General features: G+C 35.8%; 1 protein-coding gene across 1 annotated transcript; it reads left to right on the top strand.

Moving 5' to 3' along the window:
• Nucleotides 1–5,316: 5,316 nt before the first annotated feature.
• On the top strand, nt 5,317–22,880 carry LOC131068407 (immune-associated nucleotide-binding protein 9). The gene is made up of 3 exons (XM_058003591.2): nt 5,317–5,478; nt 5,551–5,667; nt 22,520–22,880. Exons 1-3 carry the CDS (start codon nt 5,335–5,337, stop codon nt 22,754–22,756), a joined length of 498 nt encoding a protein of 165 aa, XP_057859574.2. The 5' UTR covers nt 5,317–5,334; the 3' UTR covers nt 22,757–22,880.
• The last annotated feature ends 250 nt before the right edge of the window (nt 22,881–23,130 follow it).

The raw sequence follows: 23,130 nt of genomic DNA, 5'->3' as shown, positions 1-23,130 counted from the left end.
CTTGCATTTTGCTTGGATCTCAGTTTAGATCACTAACAGTATTTGTTGAAGTCTCTTAGATCTTATTTTGAGAAGTTGTAAATTGAAATCAGATGTCCACTTTTCCTTGTTTTGCAAGTGGCACATTATATATGCACTAAGTATAAAGTGCCAAAATCACCATTTTGGGGGTTTCTTGATTGAGTATTTTGGGGGGCTGTCTTGTGTGATTGTGCCTCTCTCTATCTTGTGTTTTTTCATTTTGGTGCTATGGGTTCTCCTAAATTTCCACTTTTAACTCCTCATAATTATGCATCATGGAAAATTAAGGCATGGAATAAACTAATGGAAAAAAGACTCATTCATTATGTAAATGAAACTATTACAGCACCACCTAATCCTAAGGTTGATCCTAATGCTCAAATTGAATGGCTTACTAAGAATGCTATGGCACTTGGAACTCTTAGAAAGTATGTATCAGATGACCTCATTTTTCACATTGATAAGTGTACAACAATTAAAGAGGCTTGGGATATTTTTAAGAAATTGTATGGTCAAGTTGATGAGATGAAGGGCTACAAGCTTGATAGTGAACTCACAACTTTGGATCCCAAATATTTTGATACAATCCAAGATTATGTCACAAAAGCAACTGAGCTAAGAGCAAAGCTAAATGATTGTGGAATTGACAAAAAGGATGCTCAATTGGTTTATAACTTGTTGGACAAGCTTCCTTCAAAGTATGTAGCCTTTGTATCTAGCTTTCACACCCATAGGTTAGCTCAAGGTTCCTCATACAGTTGTCCCTCATTTGATTCATTCACGGAGATGTTGATACTTGAGCAATCTAAGTTGACCACGATGGGGATTCTCAAATCTTCAAAGTCACAAGCTTTGGTGGCTAATAAAGGGAATCAAAGTAATCAAGGAAAAGGCAAGAATCAAAAGCAACCTAAGTCTAAACCACAACAAGATGGAGCACTATCTTCCTCTCCACAACAAGGTGATTCACCATTCTCACCTAAGAGGAAATCATATAAGGACAATCTTTTTTGTGGATATTGCAAGAAGTCAGGACATGATGAACATCATTGTTATAAGAAGGATATTGATGAGTTGAAGAATCTTCTTGAGAAGAATAGAATCAACCTACCTTCTAGAATGTCTACATCGGCTTCTTCTTCCAAGGATAAAGGAAAGGATCACTCCTTTGGGATAGATAAAGGAAAGGGACAAGCTCTTTGTGCTACTACAAGTCATGATTCAGGGAGATGGCTTCTAGATTCAGGGGCTTCTCATCATATGGCATCTTCGCAGTCTATGTTCTCTACATTTGAGCCTTGCACCATACCACAAATATTGATGGGCAATCATACATACATGGATGTGATTGGGAAAGGATCTATTGCCATTAGGGATAACTCCTTCAATGATGTGTTGTGTGTACCCCACTTGACAAATAATCTTCTTTCCATCTATCAAATCACACATGGGGCAACTAGGAAAACTGTGGAGTTCACACCTGATTCAGTTATCATTAGAGACTTGGAGAGTGGAGATATCATTGTGACTAGGGTGGTTGATCATGCATCTCAGTTGTACTCTTTTTCAGATTTTGGTCCTATTGATGAGGTTGATTCTTCCTATGTTGATGATTCAGATTTTGAGGAGAACTTTGGGCATTTGAACTTGGGGATTCTCACATGTGACCCCATTCTTGAACCTTTCATTTCATCTCCTTCCCTTGATATCACACCACCTATTGCACCTAATGATGCAGCTAGTGCAACAGTTTTGCCTTCTTATGATTTAGTGCATTAGGATATTTCATGTCTTCCAGCTTCAATTGATTGGGATGCCTACTTCACAGACATTGCAGGTTTGTTTATGGACTCCTATATTGCAAATTTGGGAGACACCATTCATGACATTCATCTTCTCTTTGATGAAGATGATCCTTCTTTGATTGTTATGAGGGATAACTCTGACCCTCTTGTTCATTCTCTACATGATCATTCTTTTGAGGTTGACATGATTGTGGATACTCATGTACAGCAGTTGGAGGAGGTCTCTTTATTTTTTGAGGAGACATGTGAGTCTTTGGGACATGTTCTACATCCATCTCCACTAGATATTGGAGTGCCTTTTTCAGTAGTGTGGCACAATTTACCACCTTTGGAGGGGTATCTTTCAGCATCGACATGGGGACACTTGAGCAGTTTTCAGAGATTCCTTTCATCATGAGTTTTCTTCATACATCTTCCCTTCATGATTGGGGAGACTTCATAGATACACGTTTGGTTTTGTTTCTTCCTAAGGGGAGGAATGTTGTTTGACATTTGTGGAGCAGTTTCTTCATACATCGAGCTTTTATCATTGGTGCAGATTCTAGATTTAAGGGGGGGCTTCCTAGTCTCTCTTCTTCTTCTCTCATATGGGGGGGACTTTTTCCTCACATGGAGTTTTGTTCCTCACATTATTCTTTGAGAGTTCTCTTGTATGCTTTTCATCTCTCTTTTGGGGGAGGGTTTTTTCCCATTGGGTTTTTCTCTCTTTCACCGCTTTGTGAGAGATTTCATTGCATTGGTTTGCATGCATTTTCATTTGTTCATGGGTACCTAACATGGCCTTGTAGCCAGGACCCATCTTGCATTGCTTAGTTGCATTGTAGACTTAAGTGCATTCCCCTAAGTTGCACTTAAGGGAGGGTGTTGGTGTAAATAATTATTCATCATGGATATTATTACACCTTACTTAAGTTTACATAGGAAATACATTTCATAGTAGTTTGGGTATGAGACACTTCGGTGTTTGTGCCACATTGGGATAGTGTGTGTATGAGAATTTCCACCTTTTATGGTGTTGATCTTGTTGTCACACTCCACATTCAGTGGGTGATCCACCTCATGTGGAATATTATATTGTTTCTCCTACCTACCCACACCTATTTCCTACCTACCCTTGTTTCTTATTGAGCCACATGTCATGTTTGTGTGCTCACATATCCATATAGCCTTGCCTATATAAGCAGGCTCATATTCATTGTATGTAACACTTAATGATCTAGTTGATCATATTTTTCATCTTGATAGAATAGAGTTTATTTCTATTATCTATTTTGTTCTTTCTTATTTGTGCTTTCCATTGCCTCTTGATCTTGGCAAAATCTCACATGGTATCAGAGTTGGTCCATGTCTCACAGATTTAACCATCCAATTGTAGTTAGTGTGACTCCTATTTTGTGTTTGAGCAATGAGCTCTAGGCGCTTGGCCTTTCTGCATGTGCAAACCCCATTTGTATACATTTACTATCTGTAGTAGTATCATCTAATTGTGGGTAAGGTTTCCCACCATGGTTTTTCCCCTTATAGGGTTTCCATGTACAAATATTGGTGTTATGTGTTGTGGATGACTTAGTCTTTTTGTTTCATGCATTAATCTTTATCAGTATTACAATTAACTGATAAAACTGTCTAGCGACATAAAAGACTAGTTTATCGGTATTAAGCATTAAGCTGGTTAAGTTGTTTTTGGTTTGAATTTATTAGACAACTAGTTCACCCCCCCTGCCCCTCTGAGTTGTCTCCGGGACCTAACAAGATGAAGCAAATGGTGGTGAGAAAATATTATGCCGATGATGAGGAGGAGGACTATGAGAAAGCCAAAAGTGAAAAGGGGGAGGAGGATCTGGAGGCCACGGAGGACTCAGATTCCTCTAATTTTGGCACCAACATCCCCAACTCGGGGACCATCATGGAGGATATCAAGAACACTTCTCCTCATCCCAACTCTCCTCTGCTCCACACCTTGGAGGATGATGCTAGACACTCTGACAGTGGGAAGATTGGTGTTGATGAAGGGGAGAAGAAAGAGGAGCAGTGTTTGGGCTACAAGGCTATCTCTGAAGATCTTATGGTGGTTAAGAAAAAGCTGGAGCACCTGGAGTCCTATGTCAACAAGATCGAGAAATTTGCCATCAAAGTTATGCACTCGCCTGCTACCTCGTCGTGCTTGCTTCACTAGGACAAAGAAGAGCCGGAAGGGATGGGTAGTGACACCACTAAGGAACTATTTTAATTCCTGGCTGATGACTGGACTGGCCTCATGCTCTCCCAGCACATGGGTGCTAATAATTAAGTTGTATGGTTGTCTTCCATCCTTTTTGCTTTAGTTTCTGTCGTTGGAACACTGGTTTCCATAGTAATACTGCCACTCTTAACAGTTATTGTTATGACACTATGATGGGTTAATATTGGTTATGGCACTTATTGGACAAGATTGGTTTCAATCTTGGGTTATCCAATAGTGGTAGACAAATTTTGTTTTTGATTATTAGAGTAGGGGTTGGCTGACTGCCACGTATCTACGGTGTGCGTGCTGGTAATGGTCTATGTATTTCTCTCTTGTCAGCCCCCAGTTTTGGCTACTCTCTAATAAAAAACAACTCCATGAGAACTAATTTAGGAAATGTAGCTTGATACTCACCACAATATGTATCTTTGGTGTCATAATACTTTTGAGTGTCCTTTCTCATAAATTCTTGTCTTTAAGGTTATAAATATCAATACCAGAATGAAATAGAAAACAAAACAAACTCTATCAATATATTATCTACGAGATAACATGCATTAACCCATTACAAAAACAGTCCAAGAGTAACCCTAATTTAACTTAATGTCATGACCATAGGGTCTTATTATGATGTGAACCATTTGCACACTAAAATCCAAGGGCCAAAACAATCTTTAAGCCTTTGATAGGGATAGGTGGAGAATAATAGGAGGCAATAGCATAGAACTTGAATTTTATATTTTTTCACAAGCTCCTTGTAGAATAGGTGACTGTGAGAATCCATGGCACAGTTGAATGATAGACTCGTTTTTTTCGCAATCCCTAATAAATACATTAATTGAATTTCATTTTAATATTAACTAGTTATCCTAAAGTTGTTATATAGAGCCTATATATTAAAATTTGTATAACTGAAAGGGATATAATGAAACAGTGTCTTTTAATTGGCCCCTAATCAGGAAAAGATGCTTTAGATTGATTAGTTTTATTAAAAGACTGTATGATATAAACACTTCTGAAAGTTAATTTGAACACTTTAGATACTAAGGTACAACATTCAGTGACAAACGTGTTACTTTATTTTTTGTTAACCTTATATTTCCCCACAATCTTTCCAAAAACTATCCTTCAAATGATAATTATATTTCTCAAGTTTTGGCAAATTTGTAAGCCTCCTCATCCTTTTAGGTATGATGTGTAAGGTATTAAAATAACCAAAATTATTGTTTAAACTTTATGCTGATGTGTGTAAGCTTCATTCAGGAGGTTCTACGACGCTGTGGTATGAGAAAGGTCCTATTCGATAATAAGACTACATCAGAAACAAAGAAGGAAATACAAAAAACTGAATTAATGAGGCAAATGGATAGTATAATTGCTAAAAATGGAGGAAGGCCTTATTCCAACGAGCAGCTACGTCAAGCTCAGGTGTGTATGAACACAGTGCAGATTATGTATAAAGTGGACTTCGAAATTGATCTAGTTTTTATAATCCTGCAGGAAAATCTAGAGAAAATGCTTTGTCGACAGACGTGCCATGCTGGGTCAGGAAGGACTCTTCATGAAGATGAACTGGAAAGGATTAATTCAGAGCACATAAAACAATTAAATGCTACGGTAATCTCAATCATTCTGATTTTTGAAATAAGGTGGAAGATTCTCCTTCACACTAATTATATTTGCTGGTAAAATTTTATATGGTTTGCATCAGTAGCATTGAATTTGGATGTTTATTTTCCTGTACGAAGCTTTTGGTTGGAACCTAAAATCTCTTTCTCAGTCCATTAGGGTTTCTTCTATGGTTTAGAACATCAGTCTATTTAGTTTGTATCTATCTTACTCAAATATTATTTGATTTAGTGGTAAAAAATAGCGATAGTAATTTTATATTAAAAAAGATAAAAAAATTTGCATTTCATTTAGTTATCAAAATTTGTCACAGCCTGAGTTGGTCAGGTAGAAGGGAATTTGTGTTCTCCAAGAAAAGGTCAAAACTTTAAGTCCCATAGGGCCAGGGGGAACAATAAGCCATTTGTAGGTTCATATTTAGACAGCCCAGCATTATGGACCATAAAATGTATCTTTCTTTCTTTTTCTTTTTCTTTTTCTTTTTCTTTTTCTTATTCTTATTCTACATTTCATGTTTAAAAATCACTATTTTAATCATACTAAATATACTGAAAGCTAATTGCAAGATACATCCATATTAGCACTCTTAAACTAGGATTAGAATCACTTCACGAGTGGTGGACTACAAAAGAATCTTTCTTTCTTCTTTTTCTTATTCTATACTTCATGTTTAAAAACAACTATTTTAATCATACTAAATATATGAAAAACTAATTGCAAGATACATCTATATTAACACTCTTTAAACTAGATAAGAATTACTTAATATTATGCAATGGATTTATTATATTGACCTGAAATATTAATGTTCTTGAATTCTCTTTATGTTACTTTGCTTGCACAATTTATAGTTCATAGAGTCATGTATCATATTGCATAGATTTCATATCATCTTATCAACTAATATTCCTGTAATATTTCTTACATAATTAAATTTTAAATAGAGTCTCATATCAAAGAGTTATATTTGTCCATCCATTGAGGTTGTTCTATTATTCTTACACAAAGGATTGGGCTATATTTTGATTCTTATGGCCTCCCAACATCTAGTCAAATGAATTGCTTTGTCTAATTCTTATTACTAGGTTATTAATACCCATATTTTACAAAATGAAAAAAGTCTTATTTTAGTTGGTAAAGAAGATAATGTGAAATATGTTCTTCATTTCCTTGAGATATTATACTAGGACTCAAGTCGCTATATTCAATGTAAAAGGATTCAATTATACAGGAAATCTTTTCATCCCGAGCCTAGGTTGTTAGATTTTGTTTTGTTAAAAATGGATTAATCTTACAAAAATTTTCAATTTCTTAGTATTTCATTTACTTTTGAAGTCTCTCTTCCTGCCTTATGACAAGATAAGATTTCTACAATTGACAAGAAGTAACGTAACTACTAGAATACTGATTCTCTCTCTCAAGTTGTCAAGTTTTAGGCAACCTTCAAAATATTAGTCACTGCTCATGTGTATTATTCTTCTTATGGTCATTTTGAAACTTCTAATTCCAATATCAGGAAGGTACTAAGATATTTTAGTTAGGCCTCTTCTAATAAGATGATGGTATTTAATTATATATCTTAGGATTATTTATCCACTGCTTATTCTGTGAGGGTTTTCATATACTCTTAGTCAATCATCAAAGCCTTTCTCTTTGTCCAAATGGATCATTAGAGAACTATTTCATCAATAGTTCCTAAATTGTTTTCACATGGTAGTCTATTTCATCAAGAGTGTCCTTTGAGCATATATTTTTTAAATTTGTTGAGTATGATAGTCTCCTCCTATCAAGTATCCTATTGAAATAATATATGATGGCTTCTGTGGGTTAGATAAACATTCACAATGGCCTTTCTGCATGTAATCCATCTAATATTTGATGGTCTCTAATTATTTTATGCTGAGAAAACCATATATCTAATCTCCTTAGCTTTTTGTTTAAATCCTTAGATTTAAGGATTCAAAATAATATAAAATATTTTCAATAAAGCTACATATAATTTCTTATTTTACTCTAATGCTCATGTAAATTTCTATCTATATATCCAACCAAAATCATGATACCTACTCGATAATCATTGATGTCATTTGACCCAACATAGTTCACAAAAGATGGATTTGTTCTTCCAAGCACTAATGGATAGATTGGAAATAGTATCTTCATAATCATCTTATAATTGTTGACCACATAAGGCATATTTAAGGCTTATATCTCGTGTTTGTATGGTGTCCTAGTTAAATCATCACTAAGACACCTTCATGTCTATGCTTATAGTGTTGAACATTACAAACTATTTGGTAGGTTGTTCATGACATCAAATGACATCGTTTTTCATAGTAGATTCTTTATAAAGGTCATTTAGTTTTCTCTCACCTATATCAGTTTGGTTTCATAATCCTTAAATTCTCAAGAATAATTTATGTTCTATAGTATAGCCCTAGAGACAAGTATTTTTCAACCAATTTAGTCCTAAGCTCTTTTTATGCAATATGTCTCTAATAGGAGATTGACCTTTAATTCCACTCAAATTTACTTATGTTTGACATTATTTTATCATGGATATTATGTTTAGCATTTAGAAATATGAAAAAACCTACTCTATTTAGGAGATGTAGTTTTGATTCTCAATTTTTATGTTGTATCCTAATTTATATTTGCATCTAATATTATTATGTAGATATGTGCAATAAAACTATTGTTTGCCTTATTTTTCTCATGTATATTGTTGTTACATCACTATAATAATGGCCTTTTAATTGTTTCCAAAATGTTTTGACATTTTCCTTACCATTAGCAGCACTCCCCACCATGTGGATATAAATGTGGACATAGCCAACCTTATAGAATAAATTTGGCATCAAACTACATGTTTCTTAGCCCCAATGATCTAGAGATCCTACCGTCCTTTATCGTTCTCAACCTTTGTGAATACTTTCCTACTCTTCACATCACTTTGGTGCTTTTTTATTGACCAAATCCTAGAAGTTTTCCTAGCCTAGTCCTACTATTGGAATCAAACAACACTAAGAGGGGGGAGTGAATCAGTGTTCTACAATTTTTGATTTTTTTAAGATCTGTCCTTTAAACCATTTAATGCATATGGGAGAAAGTAAAGTGTAGAAACATAAACTAAATATTAACAACACCATAACACCAATATTTTTATGTGGAAACGTGATTAAGGGAAAAACCATGGTGGGATTCAAACCCACAATATTAATATAATCTACTAAAAGTATAAAAATATTACATAAGGAAAATGCACATGCATTTAGGCACAGTGCCTAGAGCTCATTGCTCAACTACAAATAAGGGCTAGAACTCCAGAAGGCTCACTACCTTACAAAAAATGTTTGGATAAAATAATCTAAATGTATAAACTGAAGAACAACATCTACAAATGCCAAAAACAATTCCGGTTAAGCACAAAACATTGTATCTTACTCAACTCTACAATATGATTCTATTATGATATTTTGCATCATATTGGAGCACAAATATTCACCATATGCATGTGAAACTATGCACAATCGATCATATACAATTCACATATTACCATCGATCTACAAAACTATCACATAAACTTTCCTTATATATCTGCATCACTAATTTAGGACTTCATCATGTCGGCTTCGATAACACAACACAAGATGAAACGTGTACACAAGTCAGCTCAATCCAATCAAAATAAATCATGCGGACCAAAAAAAATTGTCCACACGCTTCTCACATGTCTACTAATCATCGTCGAACATATAATCAACCACCAAAATTGATCTACAAGATCCACATAATGAATTTCCACACATTACTATCGATAAACACTATTCTTACCAAAAACTACTCTACTGAATCTTCCAACTAACACAAAACTTATTGCTGAAGGCCACAAACCTGGAATAAGTCATATTACACAACCAAAATGCATCTCCATGATCCATAAAAGAAAATACTTAACCAAAATATTCTGCCAACCAAAACACTGTACACTATTGAATGTCCTATTCTTCTTACTGGACCTCATCAATACTCAATCAATATTTAGTCAATCTTTCGGAATGAATGAATTACACTCTGTGGATGAGATATCTAGCATTAGTTTCCATTAATGATAACATCTCATCATACATGTAGTGTCTCTTGCCAACAATCTCCCCATTTGGCATTGATGGCAACACTTAGTGAAAAATGACTAAGTGTCAGACCAAAACCAAACTATTGTACACTGCAACCAAAAATCTAATCGTTGTATTCCAAAGAATCAAAGAATCAGAAAAATCTCCCTAAGATCAACATTTTTCACCACTATAGACTCGCCCTTTGACATCAATGGAAAAGGTAGAATACCGAAATCCAAAAATGCTATATATACATATGTACACACATACTTAACTCACAAAAATTGGAAGATATCTACATAGGAATTCTTTAATGTGTTTAGGTGACTGTCCCAACCCTTCTATAGATTCTCTAAAATTGTTATCAGCCCACTGAAGAGGTAAGATTCTGCTTCTGTTGTCTTAAGGTTTGTCAGATCACTATTTGCTAGAGCATCTTGAGTATCTTTAAGAGCATTGAGCATTATATATAACTTAGAAGTAGTGAGACTCCTAAATTTTCTTAATCTGTCTATTATCCATTCCTGGTGATGACTCATGATTCTAATTTTCTCAATCAATAATATCACCTAATTTTCATGAATTCTCAATGATATTGTTAGAGGATCGAGAAATTTAGATATGTTAGCTAACTGATCCTTATGCTCTCGAGACTTCTTATCAATATCCCCAGTGAAGTTATTCAGAGATAGGCATGTTGTAAGGAAGTTATATAGAGAAACAACTTCCTACACTAACCTTGAGAGGATGGTAATGCAAAAACTTTTATAGATCGTCACAACAGTTACAGAAAATAGAAATAGATATAATAACATTCAAACCATAACATAGTCATTTACGTGGGGCAAACCCTTTCGAGAGAAAAACCCCACTCCAAAAGCCACCCAATATTTTATTCCACAATCAAAACATATTAATAAATACTTGTGGAGAAATGTCTTCATAGGAGTACCACTAATTAGATATTAAAAGGTAACTCAATAGCTATAAGACTCTTACACACAACCTCTATATCATGCACGTTATATATAGGAGATACAATACAAGAAATTGTCAAATAGTATTACAAAACCATGGGCTAAAACCACTCAATAAGGTATAACAGAACGTATCTCCTTGTTAGATTCCCTATGATATGTCCCTCCCTTTTTATAGCTCATTTATTTGTTTGATGTATTTTATATTTCCTATTTCAGGAGTACAAACATCCGGAGACCATAACTTGAGAACCATGTGTCCAATTGTTGAACCATTTGAAGCACTAGAAAGCTCATAAAGTACTCTATTGTCTTGTAAATATCTATGCAATTTACACCCACTTTTTAGGGTATTTTGTGGCCTCTAAGTCCTCAAAATCAAATTTAAACCTTTCATTGGACCCCTCCAAAATGAAAAATGTAATATCTTCAAAACTAGATGTGATCTCACGACATAACTTTACTAAAATACTTATCTAGCCAACCAAAAGCTTTGGGGAGAACTTCACACCATTTTGTGCTCAATTCAATACTTACTATAAATAGTAACCTTATGTAAATGTAAGGTTGAGACACCATTTTCCCAACAAATCTCCCACTTGTCGAACACCTTGCAAGAGAAAAGGGAGTATCAACACAATGAATCAATTGTTAGGGACCATGAGGCCCCTAGACTCCAAACACCATTTGAACTTCTCTATGTTCACAACCTTAGTTTAAGAATTTGTAAAATTCATCAAAGTTTCTACCTTAACCAGCTTCACCCTACCAGCTTCAACCATATCTTTGACAAAATGATACTGAACATCAATGTGCTTGGTTTGGGCATGAAATGTCAGGTTCTTAGCTAGGAAAATTGCATTCTGACTGTCACAATAAATTTTCATGGCTCCTTGTTTTATTCCAATATCTGAACACAATCTCTTAAGTCAAATGGCTTCTTTACAGGCATGAGTAGCTGCCATAGACTCTACTTCAATAGTGCACAAAGCAACCACATCTTGTCACTTACTCATCCAACTAATTGCACCACCAAATAAAGTAAATGCATAAGCATTTGTGGATCTTCTACTATTAATATCACTTTCCTAGTCCGAATCCACATAACCATGAATATAAAGAGAAATCTCATCTCCAACTAAATTACCATGATAAAACAAAGAATAATTAGAGGTACCCTTCAAATATCTGAAGACTCTTTTGACTGCATCCCAATGAACTCTACAAGGATTAGACATATATCTAGACATAAACCTCACTGCTTGGGCAATGTCTAGTCTAGTAAAGACCATAGCATACATCAAACTTCCAATTGCACTTTATTAAGGCACTTTATTCATGTCATCCATCTCTGATGGAGATGTAGGACAATACGCAGTAGAGAATTTTGTTCCAACTGTAAAAGAAATACATAATGGTCTACAATCCTGCATGTTGAACCTCTGTAACACTGAACTCACATACTTACTCTAAAGTAGCCATAAATTTCTATTTGCTCTATCTCTTCTAATTTCCATCCAAAGAATGCATTTTCCTGCAACAAGATCTTTAATTTCAAATTTATCTTCACCCCCCTCTCAGTATTCTACTAGATCCTTATTATTTCATTATATAATCAATCAGATCTAACTTAATGCAAACAGACACAAAAGGACAACACATAACACTAGTATATATGAGGAAAACTCAAGATGGGAAAAACCTTGGTGAGCAATGTTGTTGGAGTCTACTGCTCCAATCCAGCCTCACAATCAAAACTTTGTTAAAATGTTTAGGGATACAACCAAAGGAGCTTCAAACCCTGATTTAGGGAACCAACCCAAAGAGCACCAACCCCTGATTTATGGGCTACAACCCAAAGGAGATACAACCCTTGATAGATTTATGGGCTACAACCCAAAGGAGCTACAACCCCTGCACCGAGCTACAACTCAGTGACCACAATGAAAGAATCAAATACAAAAGTAGTTATTTTTTTACAAGTGAATCTTGTAACCATTTCATATACCTTACTCTGCTAGTGAGATACCTTCTCTACTACACTGATACACCTCTCTCTCTACTTCTGTTGCAATTCATTGGTACTACACTCATTTGGTTCCATGTCTTCCTTCTTTACAATTTTCTTTTTCTTGTTTGATGTCGGTATGGACACTATCGGTTTTGCACTACTACCAGTTGAACACTTCAACTTGATTCTCCCTCACTCTCAGTCTCTTCTCAGATACTCATTGAGTACTTGACTGATCTTCTCTCACATGTAGAAGTAACACTTAATTACTTCACAACAACACTACTTCTTCTATTCAACAACCGTTAACTATATCTTTGGCTTGCATATTTATAGCCTGGTTTTCCTACCAAAGGCGTATTCAAATTCTAGGCGTTTAGGGTTTCCTCAATATCCTCAAGGAAAACCAAATCCAATCAGATCTTTCCTGATCTAATCACCCTGACAACCAGCTTAACACCTTCTCCATGAAGGCACATTCTTCATCATGCCTTCTATCTTTGTCAACCTGCATTTTACCTTGTAGGTTGATTTCTTGGTGAAGCACTGAGATTGGTCTTGTTATTTTATTCATCTACCTTGATCTCCTCAATCATTCTAAGATGGTTCTTAGTTTTCCTCCAGACCTCGAGCCGCAAACCTCTGCAACAACTATGCAACAAGTCTCATGATTTGTGGGATCTATAATTAATATTGATAAACTCTACAACTACCTTATCGATGTTCATTCTATCTATCACTACATCCAAGTATGCCACCTTGACTCCATGTGGAATCCATGTTGACCAACTGCCAGCTTGGATCTTCATGTCGGTCCAAATAGGATCACTGACCAAACACTTTACTGGTTCCTTCACTTTTCTGTCAGTTTACTAACCCTGCTTGTATCTCACATTCTACCAATTGACTCCTCATGTTTGCATTTTTTTGAACTGCTAGTGGAACACCTAAACCAATCTTCAGACATGTCTATCCAAAGCATGCACATTCCCACAAAGTGGGAAGACATCTACATATGCACCTTGCTCATATTAGTTGTGGACTTACATAATGGTAAACACTCTTGATGACACCATGTCATCAATGTTCAATGAACTCCATTTTCAATCCAACCCTTCTATTCTGATCAGCTCATACCATATCTCAACCGGTTTGTCAAAGTGACAAACTCATTAGTCTTCATCTATTACAAGGATCTTATCATCCCTTCTCAGACAGTCCAATGCATATCGCTTATTTCATTCACTTGAGGCATTCCTTTTGATTGACTGGTAAATCTGATGTGAGCTTTCAAACACTTGGCTTTACCTTTTCTTCCTTATCTCACAAAGCTATAATGTACCTTATGCATAATAGGAGATAAGTTCCACTTACTAATGGAGTGATACCTTGTCATGTGCATCCTGCAATGCACTCATGTGACTTCCCTATTTGTGAAGCACATCTTCAAACACGCACATTTGATCAAGTGTGGGCACATTCATTATCAGTCATTTCTTCTCATGATGACTACATCTTCATCAGGTGGGAGTCCTATGGTTCTGCAACCTTATAGTACGATGATGACCTGTTTATCCTTCTCCTTCTGTGTTGAGGTGATTTAGGTAGCATTCCACCTCTTCATCACAAAAAATAGCTCAAGCACCTTGCTCATCATCTTGCCAGTTGAGAACCACTTACTTGGTTGATCTGACTACTCTATGTGAACACATCACTTACCAGTTGACATCCTTTCCTTACTGGTGATACACTTTACCGGTAATCTATCCATCTCATCTACACAAGTCAGCCACTAACTTGTGTATCAGTGGCTCCAGTGGTCATTCATTTGAATGGCATTCTCTTCCTTACTTTACTAGTGTTCTAAAACACAAAGTGATATCAAAGATATCTCAACCTGTACTCCTACATGATAGTGTTGCACATACATCTCTCATACAGGTGGTCATCCCATACTAGTTGACATTAATGACAACCCAATACCAGCAATCTCCCCCTTTGGTATTGATGTCAACACATGTAGTATCCGACATACTACATAATCTTTCTCCCCCTTTCCGTAATCTGTGGATTCTCAAAATATGTAGTATGCTTTATACTATAGAATCCTTCTCCCCCTTTGACAACAATGGAAAAGGGCACTATCAGGGTATCATTCCTCCTTGTATTTACAACACAATGACAAAATTCTTTCTCCCCTTTTTCTTCTCTTGATGTATCTCCTCCTTTGATACCAATTGTTAGGTGTTACATCTTCTCAAGTCTCACCACTTTAGATGGAGGACTCAACCATCAACTGACACTAATTGAGCATGCAAGTTTTATACCATTTATTAAAATACTCAATCATAGAGGGATGTGTCAGTGAATATAAATCACCTGTCAGTCAAACGACATCACCTCCCGTTTGATCCCAAATTTCTTTAGAATCAAGTGTGATTGTACTATCAATACAACTAGTCAAATGATAAGTAGGTACCCATAAAAAATGAAACTCTCCTAGGCATTCCTACTGTAACTTCCATCATCTGTAGTTTGGGCAATTAGTGCACTTATGCTTTCAAGTTCAAGCATGTCAACCTTGCATCATAACCACTTGAACTCCCCCCGAGTCATACATCTCAGGTTCTCAACTCTGGTGAGGTCTACTATCGGGGGCTCCAATCATCTCCATGTACTAGTTGAGCTATGCATATCTAATAATCTGATGATCTTTAGCACAATCATATCCACCACAACCTATGACATGATCTCCAAATCACATAATTCCATAAATTAAACCGGTTAGCCCAAAAAAATGCATGCCCGCATGATTAACTACTGAGCCAACATATGTCATTCAAGTTTTCATCAACACCACCTAAGACATAAACTCCACATTCAATGCTATCGGGGCTATTGCAATGATCTCCAACCTCATTTTCTCACATAACCTACAAGTACATGTTAGCGTTCATGCTGGTAACATTTTGCACACATCGGTTTCTTGTACCAATTCACTATCACTACCGAAGCACCTTCTTGAGACTCCTGACCTTTGTGTCACTTTTTATGTGATTCCTTATCTCATCATACTTTGACACAGAAGTAGTGATCCAGCATTCACCTATAGGTGTGTAGTCAGGGCAACCTCTACACACACTTATCTTCTTATTTTCTTTCTTCATACTGACAACATCTTGGTCTTCCAAGTGTCCTCTTCCACTAAGGGGGTGAATGATATATTCAATGTGCTGCTCCCCCTGAGGTCCTGCATCTCTTCTAAGCCTTAGGAGATATCACTTGTACATTGGATGCATAGTGCCAGTCCATGGTCTTCTTCCTCTAAACCTGCTTGGTCTCATTCTTCTTCTCATTTTCAGACATGGGAGAAGGTCTTTCTTTCTTCTGTCTATGAGTCCTTCCTCTCCCAGACTGTATTACAAATAGAAGCAATGCTATAGTGGCACACAACATACATCCCAACTTCATGATTAGGGAACCTCTTAGCATACCGATTTGACCATCTTCTCTTGGTCATGTTGTTGTGTCTAGCAACTAAAACTAGTTAACCTCTTGCTCCTAGAAGGACGTTTCTCCTTTGGTTCCATGTAGGTCTTTGACTTCCATATGCTCTATACCCAATTTTCTGTAGAGCATAGTTTCTATACTAGCCTCCATGTGATTATAGGTGCCTCTTCCTGCATTCAAACTCTCTATGGTCAGATGCATTGTTGTTATAACATACAACATTTACTTTACTAGAAAGACAAAATGGATTCTTTCTAGCATAACCAAGAGAGGGAGCATGCATGTATCTATTCCTGGATACATTTTTCTCATATGAATGATGTCTATGAGATCCTAGATTATTCCTTCTAGATCTCCTTCTACATTCTTCTTCCCTATGGTCATAATTATTACATGCAAAACAATAACTGGTAAAGGACGGCATATGACTTACAAATTTATTTTTCCATGCATGGGGAGATCTTAGTAGTTTAGTATCTCCATTTCTCCTTTTTTGGGGATGGACCCTAGGTTGTCCATTCTTTACATCTCTTCCATCTGGTCCCTTCTTCTCCCACACTTGCTTTGCCTTGTGGGTGGTAGCATTTATTTGTCCTCTATTGGTAGGATGTCTTCTTTACTACCTTCTCATTTTTCCTGCTTCTAGTGAAGTTGTCTTCTCCCATCTTTCCTTTACCTTTGGGATCTTCATTATTCCTCCGTCTTGAAGCACCGATATCCATTCTTGTCTATAAGTTTTCACTGGTTGTGTTTAGATCAACCTTCTTCTGGGGAGCATTTCTCACTGTGAAGGTTTGGCCTTTGTTTTCTCCATTTGAGGAGACAAACAAAATGTCATTGTGAGGGAAATTCTTGCTGGTGGAACATTCACTGGCAACACTACCTAAACCTTTAGTGTCCTTGGAATGCTTTTTCTTCTTCAACATTTTGTCCAAGGCTTCATTTCTGCCATCAAACCGGATTCTTACCTTGAGTTCATCCTAACATTTCTCAATTTCATTTATGAGAATCTCCATTTCTCCAAGCAGATTTTGATTTTCTTTATCTGTTACTTCTAGCTCGGAAGCTAGATCACTGCACCGACACCCCTTGGTGTCTTTTTCTTGAGTCCTGAACTCTGAGATGCATTTCTCAGATTCTTCAAGGCATTTGACCAAATGATTCTGCTCCACTATAGCAGCATTCTTGAATAGCTTGTATTCCTTTCTTACAATGTTGAGTTCTTCAAGTGCATTTACAAGCTCTCCTTCAAGGTCAACTTATGCTTCATCGTCTTCTTCACCTTCACTATCAAATAGATCTTGATGGCTAGATCTATCTTCCTTGTCTCCTTCTTCCTCATCATCACTGCCAAACACATCTTGTCGATAACAATGATCTGCATGATCGGTCTGAGATGTGTGCCTCTCATCTTCTGATCCTTGAGCCATGAAGAGGTGGGTTCCTTCATCATAATTATTGTAGTTGCTAAGAGATTTTCCTTCATTATCTACAGATACATGAGATGCATTTCTCATCCTTTCATCACAAGCTAGTTCTGCAATAGTAGGCTCATTTCCATAGAGATTCTTTTATCTCTCCCATAAGATTTTTGTTGATTTACATCTCTCCACTTGTGAGGAGACATCATTTGTTAGCCCACAGAGAATAGCCTTCATAGCTATTTCATTGCACTTTTTTCTTCTTTCTCCATCTGAATTGGTGGGAGAACTAACTTTACTAGGGCAACCATTTACAGCAGACATCCAAACATCATACCATAGAGAGGAGAAGTGAACTTCCATTCTATAGCTCTAAATAGAATAGTTAGACCCATTAAACACTAGAGTAGGGATTGACACTAAACAAACCATTGTGTCCTTAAGCCATAATCTACCCAAGCTGGAGAAAGCTCGTTTGACTGAGGACCTAGGCTCTGATACCAATTGTTAGACACAATGCACCACCGAGAGGGGGTTTGAATTAGTGGTTCTCAAACTTTTTCCTTTAACTAAACTATGTGAGCCTACTGGTTATTAGATCTAACTTAATACAAACACACACAAAGAGACAACACATAACACTAGTATGTACCAGGAAAACCCAAGATGGGAAAAACCTCAGTGAGCAATGCTACTGGAGTCTACTACTCCAATCTAGCCTCACAATCAAAACTTTGTTACAATGTTTAGGGCTACAACCCAAGGATCTTCAACCCCTGATTTAGGGCACCAACCCAAGGAACACCAACCCATGATTTATGGGCTACAACCCAAAGGAGATACAACCCCTGAAACAAGCTACAACTTAATGATCACAATGAAAGCATCAAATACAAAGTAATTATTCTGTTACAAGTGAATCTTTTAACCATTTTATATACCTTACTCTACCAGTGAGATACATTCTCTGCTACACCGGTACACCTCTCTCTACTACTGTTGTACTTCACTGGTACTACACTCAGCTGGTTCTATGCATGCCTTCTCTATAGTTTCCTTTTTCTTCTTTTCTGCCAGTATGGACACTACTAGTTCTGCACTGCTACCAATTGAACACTTCAACCTGATTCTCCCTCACTCTCAGTCTCTTCTCAGATAATCATTGAGTACTTGATTGATTTTCTCTCACATGTAGAAGTAACACTTAATCACTTCGCAACAGCACTACTTCTTCTATTTAGTGACCCTTAACTATATCTTTGGCCTACATATTTATAGCCTAGTTATCCTGCCAAAGGCCTATTCAAATTATAGGCAGTTAGGGTTTCCTCATCATCCTTGAGGAAAATAAAATCCAATTAGATCTTGGTTGATCAGATATCCCTAACAACCAATTGAACACCTCTACCATTAATGCCCCTTCTTGATCGCACCTTCTATCTTTGTCAATATGCTTTTTACCTTATCGACTGATTTCTTGGTCAAGAACTGAGAATGGTCTTGTTGTTTCCTTCATCTGCCTCAGTCTCCTCAATCATTCTAAACTTTTTTTTATTTGTCCCCCAGACCTCGATCCACAAACCTCTGCAACAACTATGCAACATGTCCCATGATTTGTGGGATCTACCATTAATGTCGACCAACACTACAACTAGCTTATCAGTGTTCATTCTATCTACCACTGCATGCAAGTCCACCACCTTGAATCCTTGTGGCATCCATGTCGACCAACTGCCAGCTTGGATCTTCATGTCGGTCTAGATAGGATCATAGACCAAACATGTCACCGGTTCCTTCACTTTTCTGTCATTTTACTAACCCTATTGGTATATCACATTCTACTAGTTGACTCCTCATGTGTGCACTTTTTTGAACTATCGGTGGAACAACTAAACTAGTGTTCAAACATGTCTATCCAAAGCATGTACATTCCCACAAAGTGGGAATACATCTGCATCTGCACCTTTCTCATAGTATTGGTGGACATACATATCGGTAAACACTCTTGATGACACCATGTCATCAACCTTCAATGAACTCTATTTTCAATCCAACCCTTCTATTCTAATCAATTCGTACCATATCTCAACCAATTTGTCAAAGTGAAAAACTCATCACTCTTCATCTGTTATCGACATCTTATCATGCCTTCTAAAATAGTCTAGTGCATATCCCTGATTCCATGCACTTGAGGCATTCCTTTTGATTCATAGGTAGATTTGGTGTGAGCCTTCATACACTTGCCTTTACCTCTTCTTTCTTATCTTACAGAACAATAATGCACATTATGCATAATAGGAGATAAGATCCACTTATCGATGGAGTGATACCTTGTCATGTGCATCCTGCATTGCACTCATGTGACTTCCTTGTTTGTGCAGCACATCTTCAAACAGGTGCATGTGATCAGGTGGGCACATTCACTGTGAGGCATTTCTTCTCATGGTGACTGCATCTTCATCTAGTGGGAGTCCTGTTGTTCTGCAGCCTTACAGTACACTGATGACCTGTTCATCCTTCTCCTCCTATGTTGGCGGGATTTAGGTAGCATTCTGCTTCTTCATCACAAACAACTCAAGCACCTTCCTCATCCTGCTTGTACACTGGTCATCATCTTTCCCGTTGACAACCACTTACTTGGTTGATCTCACTACTCTATGTCAACACATCACTTACTAGTTGACATCCTTTCCTTACCTGTGATACATTGTACAAGTAATCTATCCATCTCATCTAGACAAGTCAGGAACTAACTTGTGTATCGGTGGCTCTAGTGGTCATTCATCTAAATGACATTCTCTTCCTTACTTTACCGGTGTTCTACAACACAAAGTGATATCAAAGATATCTCAACCTATACTCTTGTATGACAGTGTTGCACATACATCTCTCATAGCAGTGGTCATCCCATGTCGGTTGACATCAATGACAACCCAATTCCAACAAACTAAGAGAAAAAGGATAGCTAAGGTACCTTACATATATTAGTGTTTCAATTGAAGAGTCCCCTAAAATAGGACACTTAGTCCTCTCTTACAAGTGTTAAATAACCCATAACATAATTGGGTTAAAATGAAGTTAGGTACATAAGTTGTTATAAAAATAATTATCTTGTATTCCTTTTTAATAATTTATACTTGGTAGGACATATACTATACAATATAACAAATTATGTGATAATATAAAGCCCCTCATTATATATGAACAACTCATACCTTTACAAGCAAGAATTTTATTAAATTCTCTACTAACCAAACCAGGTACCCCATCATGTAGGCAATAAGACTTAAGATCAATAAAAAATATGTCATAGGTTTAATAACTTTTATTGATAGGGTTGAAGTTAAGGGTTTGCTAGATTTTAGAGCTAAATGTCCTATTTCCTATCAATTATTCTAAATTTATTAGAACATGCATGGTCTCTAAATTTCCTATGCAACAAGGACATACATTTTAGGTGCCCACAAAATATGGCTCGATAGGAGAATTAACTTATAACAATTATAGGAACCTATACATTTTTGGATGGTGAACCTCACATCACTGTGGAGATTATAACTAGAAATTATTCATGTCCTTTTCATAAGTCCACACAACTAACAAGGTTCCCAACTTGTAACTCGCACATGCTCAAAGTTCTCAATATTTAAACCTAGGTTCTAATATTAATACCTTTTGAAAAATAAAACCAACAATTTTTTGAAAAAGTATAATAATTTATGTCTTCTACACTTGAAATGGTAGAATGTTAAGCACACTTGATGACATTGCACACCTAACTCATCATCAACACATTTCTTTAGAGAAATAAATAAGGGAAGCACATGCAGGGGTGTGGATTTATTTATACACAACCTCAAGAAAATATAGGAAATTCTAGTTGGGTTTGTTGTTGACATGAAAAATGTCTTAAGAAAACACTTACTAGGTTGATTTTCCCAAGATATCCCAATGAAGAAGCTAGTCCAATTTTACTAACACGAAACAAACCCTATAATACCTACAATCATTTTCATTATCTATTTTAGCCTTTTATATGATAGGAGTGTTTTGTTATAGGTTTAATAACTCATCCATAAGCCTATAATGTGAAATTGATAAGTAACTTAGAGTTAATTGGTTAACACTCCTCTTTTTTAATCAAACCTTGAGGGTTGGTGATAATGTTGGTTGTCTATAACCCACCATAATGTAATTCTTTCCATTATTAAATTAAATGGATTAATTATAATTAAATTTATGGATGCTACATAATTTCTCTAGTTATTTTAATTCTTAACAATTCATAAATATATTGATTTGGCTAATATGGTTTAGTAGATTTTGCAAATAAACAACCTCTATAAGAGCTTAAATTTTTTATTAGCATTTGATTCAAAAGAACATATATTTATATGATGCGTGTATATTAATATATCAATGAATAGAAAATTAATATAGTATAATGACTTATTATAAATGTAATATACATGTAATTAATTTGATTCCCTCACCTTCAATGGTAGTAGAGGAATATGTAGCCCATGTAAATGTGTGAAAATATAATTAAATGTATGAAAGAACAATCCAATTTAATCATTTAAACAAGTATCAATCATAATACTTATTATTGTGCATATATTTAGTGAATTTAATAAAGTACAACTTAGGCAATCCTTCTATGGAAGACAACAATGACCATAGAAGAAACCTCCTCTAGTTTGTGTGATATGTCTGAGTTAAGTTGAGGGTTATGAGTTAAGCAAGTATTTATTCCCTAATTATTTGGATGACATTGAATACTGAATTCATTTGAATTATCAGGTTGACGAGAAGATGCAATCTATAATAAAATCATATGGCGACAAGTTGGCTTATGAGAAGGCTGCACGGAAAGAAGCTGTGAAAATAGCAGAAGACGCACTAAAATTATCAAAGCAGATAGAAAAATGTCCAAAGATGTGTGAAAATTGTCCAAAGATGTGTGAGGATTGTCCTCTACAGGGGTTTTGCTATAATGCATGGAAAACTCTCTCTGACGCGGGTTGTCAAATTCTGTGAGTGAAACTAAAGACAATATAGCTTGTGTCAAAAATAAACATTATCCTAAATATACCATGTGTGAAACTAAAGATAATAATGTTTACTTATAAACATTATATTTAAAAATATCCAGTAATAGTTATAGATGATATAAATCAGAGGTTATTGATTTGAACAATTATACAAATATAGATTTTAAAAAGGAATCTGATCTGATATGCAAAAATATGTGTAAAATTGATTTGTGGGTTGTTGATATCTTAACTACCATTGTTCTTATATAAAATTCAATGTTCTCATCTCCCATGGTTTTATTATAAGATTTATTAGTTCTAAAACATAATAAAAATAATTTAATTATGCATTCAACTAGATGAAAAAATCTACAGCTA

Source organism: Cryptomeria japonica, chromosome 3, assembly GCF_030272615.1.
Source record: "Cryptomeria japonica chromosome 3, Sugi_1.0, whole genome shotgun sequence".
NCBI lineage: Eukaryota > Viridiplantae > Streptophyta > Pinopsida > Cupressales > Cupressaceae > Cryptomeria > Cryptomeria japonica.
This window is presented reverse-complemented; position numbering and strand designations above follow the sequence as displayed.